We start from the raw sequence: 5788 nt of genomic DNA, 5'->3' as shown, positions 1-5788 counted from the left end.
CTGCTGCGTATCGTTAAACAGTGTTAACAACGTCAAAACGGTCCATCTCTAATTTTGCTGATGTTACATTGACTACTTCGTAGTGTTCTTCAAACCGGTTTAAGTCGATAGAAAAGTGAAGGCCCCCAACTCTCCTACCGGCTTAGGCGGAGTCCACTGCACAATTCTTTGTTCAACACATCAGGCAACGTGGCGGGGCTTTCCCGAGTAATCGATTGCTATGTGTGCGCAATACACATGCAGATAGACAAGTGCAATGTTCAAACACAGGGCGCATAAGCCTACGCCATTACCGCGCGTCTCTCGCTGTGTGTGTACATACGCTATAACGTTGGGAAATACGCTATACGACGAATACGCGTTACTCATAAAAGGTAAGCTTATGAAATTGCATAAGACAAATTTAGAGTCTGGAAAAACCATTAATTTTATTCGGCGTATGGTAGTGACAGGGTATACTACATACAGACTACTTACTGTAGGTCATCATGGCGGCGGACAATCCATTATTGTAAATCTTCTAGACTCAAGGCTTACAGAAGAATAGAAGAATACTAGAAATTTTCATCCAATGACCTTGATGTCGTTGTACATTGGACACCTCGGTAATACGAATCTACTGGGCAAAAAAAGAAAATTGTATTGCACGGATCTCTGTATTCTGGATTGATGTTAACTTGGACGTGGAAAATCGTAATAAACAGATTTCGTCTGAAATCGAACTGCATCGAGGTTCAAACCACTTTGTGGGATGCATATTCACAACATTTACAAAATGTCGAAATATTTTGCATTCACGACACCCGTCTCTGAGGAATCTCACATGAAAATTGAAACCTGGTAGTGTATTCAAAACGACCGTTGGATTGTTGCCTCAAGAGGGCCAAACTTGTCGTTGGACAATAATTAATCAATCACAAATTTTAGTCAATTTGGACCCTTAGTTAGAAAATCCTCCGTCATTGAAATAGCAGGTTTTCACACCTCAATCGCAGGCATTTTGAGGTGTTTGGATTTCTACGAGGTATTAGTCGGGAAATACGTAGGTCTATTCCCAGAACAGCTTGCGCGTCAGTCGTTCTTATTTTAGAATCGGGATTTCCCATCGTCTATTCCTGTAATAATAGAATGTTTGATTGCATGTGCCGCAGCTATTGGAAACGCATTTCTATTCACGAACTATGTCGCAATTGATCGAAAACGGCGTATTGCGGAAATAGGGACTGATAAAGTATAGATATATATGGGAATTACTGTCTTGTGATCGGTAACGACTGAAAAGTATAAAAAGGTAGGCCTAGTGTTGTAGGTCGCTTCAGTGTCTCGTAATGACCCGTCCTTGACCAGGTGACCGTATATACCAATGAAAAGGTCAAGCATAAAATCTAGGTGAGATACATAATCGTTGTTGGTCGTAAGCTTCTAATATACGGGATTTGTGAAAACGTCCGATCGTGAAACTGAAAGATCAGTCAACTGACTTGTATTCTGTGGTGAAAATGGACGATTTTTTATTAGGCCTATATCTTTTGATAAAGTTAAAGAGATTTAAAAAAAAAAACGTTCAAAGAATATTATAAATGATTGTTGTAAAACCTGGAAAACTCAAGCAATTAGAAAAATTTAGAAACAATCAGGGACAACTCAAGGGAATTTGAATCGACAGAAATTTTACCAAAAAGCCTGGAAAACTCCGGGAATTCGGATAATGCTATTGACCACACGTGTTCTCTACCCGTACGTTATTGATGAAAAATGAATGAATTGTTACAGTTTTAAAAGCTATAGAAACTTCTCTGTGATTCACTCAGGGAATTTTACGGAATATCAGGGAAAAAGTCGGGGGATTTGTAAACGGGCGGATAATTGCCACAGACCTTGTCTTGGGATGTATCATCTGAATTACCCGATCAATAGACCTGTATTCACTTGTCTTTCAGATAGAAATGTCATTTGGCGTCTTTTTCGCGTCGCCGGACTCGTCGGCCAGAAATAAAAACAATCGAAACTTAAGGGAGATGCAAGATCACTACAAGCGACTGGGTACCATGATAACGAACGACACCGTGCCGTTCGTGATCAAAAATATAGCGTACGCGCTGGCGTTCATGGGATTCTTCTACACCGGACCGCCCGGCAATACCGTCAAATGCGCCGGATGCGAGATCGAAATAGAAATCGACGCCGATTCCCCGGCAGAAGAAGTCGAACGACGTCATAAAAATCAGTGTCCGTCGTGCGCGTTCGTGTCCGCCGACGGAAAGCACACGACTAGTCTGACGCCGCTACGGCACGGACCGCTGTCCGGACCTAGTTCGTCGTACAGGGAGTATAACTCGCTATCGTCCGAACGGCGCAAAATGTCCTTGTCCGAGGTGTGCAGAGAACGAACTGCCAAGCCGTTCGTTTTAAATTCGCCGATTAACGGAAATTCGAACGAGGATTTGCCGCCGTCTGCCAAGCAATCGGCAGCGGCGCCTTATCATAGCGACGAGGACGATGACGACAACGGTATGTACTACCCCGGTTTCAGCGAACACCATCACACGTGGGGACCCGACTCCTTACACGCGACGAAACATCGAAAATTGCAATTGAAAACGCCCAGCGCGTACCCAGCGCTCGAGCACAAAAATTCCCGTTTTGCGACGTTCAGGGCGAAATGTCCGGCGGACATGTTCAAGCAGAATCACGACGATTTGGCCGGAGCTGGTTTTTTCTTTGGGGGCGTCGAAGGCCGATTGACTTGTTTTCATTGCGGGGTTTCCATCGAAGGATGGACGGAATTCGATATGCCGTGGGCCGAACACGCACGCCACAGTCCCGACTGTGAATTCGTCATCAGCATGCGAGGCCAGTATTTCGTACACGTTTCGTTAGGCGTGCAGACGCGTACTCGAAAAGTGCAAACTTCCGTGACGAAAGCCGAAACGCCTCCGGACGTGGAGCCGTCCGCGGGTGTTCTGTATCCGCCTGTACCGAATCTGTATAGTACAAACGTAGCCGCGTATAATGTAGGCTTAATTGCAGGTTTAGAGAAGGAATCTGACTTAGATTTTAGTATAGTTCGTTCTAGGGGACTCGGTTCTAATAACATGTCCATTCATGCACATTTACCATCAATCAATGAAGAAACGGCGAATGGCTCGCGTCGGACGAACACCGGTCCGAGAGCGGATGCCGTTCCGACCGGCGGCGCTATCAGTCGCGGCGCGGACGCTATAGCAGCGACGAAAAACGCGCCCGGGAGAACTACGAAGGAGTTCGATATCGATCCGCGCGAGGTTCGCATGCGCATGGATACCGATCGCGTGCAGGCGGCTTTGAAACGCGGCTACGACCGGCGTCTGGTGCAGCGGGTCATCGAAACCAGACTGCGCAAACACGGCGATGATCACAGCGGCCTTACCGATTTGATACAGGATATAATGGCGGCCGAGACCGATCCGTCTTTCCTATTGCCGGAAATGCAGTCCAAAAGCCGAATTAAAAGTCAACCGTTAACGACGGAACAAGCCCTAAAACTTCTCTCGCCGCAAACGTCGGCGAATTCACACCGGCACAGTAACGGTAAACAAACGAACCCGATGAAAAGCGACGACGGGAAATCATCGTCGGCGCAACCGCCTGCCAATGCAGGTGATCAGCAAAAAGATGGCGACGATAGTCTCCTGTGTAAGATTTGCATGTCCGAAAGGGCCGATGTGGTGTTCATACCATGTGGACATCTTATGAGCTGCCAAGTGTGCGCGAAAACGCTTAAAAACTGTCCGATGTGTCGTCGAAAAATATCTAGGGTTCAAAAAGTATTCATAAGTTAATTTCGCGGTGTTGATGACAATCTAAGAATCTACATCCGCATAATAATAAATTTGATTATAATAAAGTATTATTAGTGTAGCCTATATTATTATTTTGCAAGAAGTGACACCCGATGCAACTACTTTTGAAACGGTTCTCATGCGTGGAATGTGTGGATATATTTATATCTTGATATTTGTTTAATTCACCACTGTACGTCTACGACCCTGAACGTCTGGAGCCCATGCATGTCCAGGTTCGTCCAGGTTCGTAGCATTAATGATTTTATGGGCGGTGCGTTTTCCGTAGAATGTGGACATTTTGGAAACGGTGCTGCTCGCCAGTAAAAACGTAGCCAGGGGCAAATTCAAAAGGAGGGTGCTAAAATTGTCAAGTTGTTTAGAAATTAGACGCCTAGATTTTACGGCAAAATGAAACCCAAACCTAGAGCTTTTCTTTGTATTTCCAAAAATGAGTTTAATTTTTCCGAAGAGCGCTCTTGCGGAGTGCCCTTTGAATTATGTGACATGCTGGGGGTGCATTCCTCCCTGAATCGAACCGTCGATCCACCCCTGAACGTTGTGTGACGGCAAATAGGCTCGCAATAAAGTTTTCAGTTTATAACGCCATTTTGTGGCTTACTGCCAGTTCTCTGCCAGTCCCTGGAGACTGTTGCTCATACCATTACCAAGATCGGTTCTTATACTTTCCGTACATTTTGTGAAGTGCGATTTCGTATGTGCTTTCTTTCAGTCGTTCGTGTGCATAGGTCTAGATGAACCTATACGGATGGGGTTGGGTAGCTCTAGCTGGGGTAGGCTAGTTATTTTCGAGAATTTTGAATGGGTGATTGGTTGAATTTGCTACTATACCGGATTTTTCCGGATATGATCCGATGATTTCGATGAAAAAGAGTACAATCGGAGAACTACTGCTCTAACACTCAATAGACTGGTTGCGTGTCGAAATCTGAGCCTAGACTGGTTGCCTGTTAATGCTTCCGGGTGATCACGTGATCGATAACATCGCGTAATTGGCACACCAACAGAGAAGATAAAAATCTATTAACTTTATCCGCAAAACCTTGGACTTCCCCGTACATTCGGTTCTGTCATCGCGTGTAACAGATGCGTTTTTCAGATTGAATAACAAACATCTATTAACAAACAGGATATATATTTGCTATTGTCTAGTAGGTTATCTCGCGAGGAATACCGGGGAATATATCTTCCGGTTTGCGAGATAAATGGCAGTGCTCGAAAGTTCAACTTTGCTTGAAAGGACGTTGGGTGGCCTCTATAGCGCTCGGTCAGCTGAACTAAAAACGTATTAGGCTTCACAATTCGTGTATATTCGGGTACTCCCATTTTCATTTTCAATCCCGCTGAAGACGCCTCGTGACCAATGATGGCGATGTCCATTTGATTGAGATTTGTCGTACATGTAGCAGTAAATAAAACGGAAAAAAATTAATTTTTTTCGGGTGATTTTTATTCATTTTGTTGTTCAACATATAAATAGAATTATTACGTATACAACGTTACATATAATACAATAATATCTTAACTAACAATTTTGATCAACAACAGTTTCGTTTTTTGTCGAATATTTTCCAGAAAATGATAAGCCATGAATTTAATTTTTTTCCAACTGGTGTGCGCAGATATACACCGTACAAATATATACACGAGAAAATTATTGGGTAAATTCGAATTCAATTCTAATTTTGTAATAGCTTCACAAAACCAAATCCATCCTCCCGCGGTACCCGGATTCGAACCTGATGGCATCGCGAGACTGTGTGACAAGTGGTCAGGTTCGGACCGTGGCGAGTCTCGCGGGTGCCATCAGGTTCGAGTCGATCAGCTCCGTACTAATTGATTAACAGCGGGCAGCAGGCGCGGATCCAGGATTTTTTTCCAGGAGGGGTCTCAAAAAAGAATGTTAATGTTAAACCGCCGACTAAAATCTCCGATAGGGGGCCTAT

The 5788-nt window shown here is 44.3% G+C and overlaps 1 protein-coding gene across 1 annotated transcript; it reads left to right on the top strand.

Annotated features, from left to right (window-relative positions):
- Window positions 1-256: 256 nt before the first annotated feature.
- On the top strand, window positions 257-5334 carry LOC141906663 (E3 ubiquitin-protein ligase XIAP-like). Its single transcript, XM_074795946.1, has 2 exons — window positions 257-374; window positions 1945-5334. The coding sequence occupies exons 1-2, from the start codon at window positions 257-259 to the stop codon at window positions 3819-3821; spliced, it is 1995 nt and encodes a 664-aa protein (XP_074652047.1). The 3' UTR covers window positions 3822-5334.
- Window positions 5335-5788: the final 454 nt, after the last annotated feature.

This window comes from Tubulanus polymorphus, chromosome 6 (genome assembly GCF_964204645.1).
Source record: "Tubulanus polymorphus chromosome 6, tnTubPoly1.2, whole genome shotgun sequence".
In the NCBI taxonomy this organism is placed as follows: Eukaryota; Metazoa; Nemertea; class Palaeonemertea; order Tubulaniformes; family Tubulanidae; genus Tubulanus; species Tubulanus polymorphus.
Note: the sequence above shows the minus strand (reverse complement) of the source record. Positions and strands in the feature narration are given on the sequence as shown.

Excerpts from the sequence above, each read along its gene's own strand:
- LOC141906663 (XM_074795946.1), top strand. The coding sequence starts at position 257 with ATGTTCAAACACAGGGCGCATAAGCCTACGCCATTACCGCGCGTCTCT. Across the intron at positions 375-1,944 it reads ATACGCGTTACTCATAAAAG|AAATGTCATTTGGCGTCTTT; the intron begins GTAAGCTTATGA and ends TCTTTCAGATAG.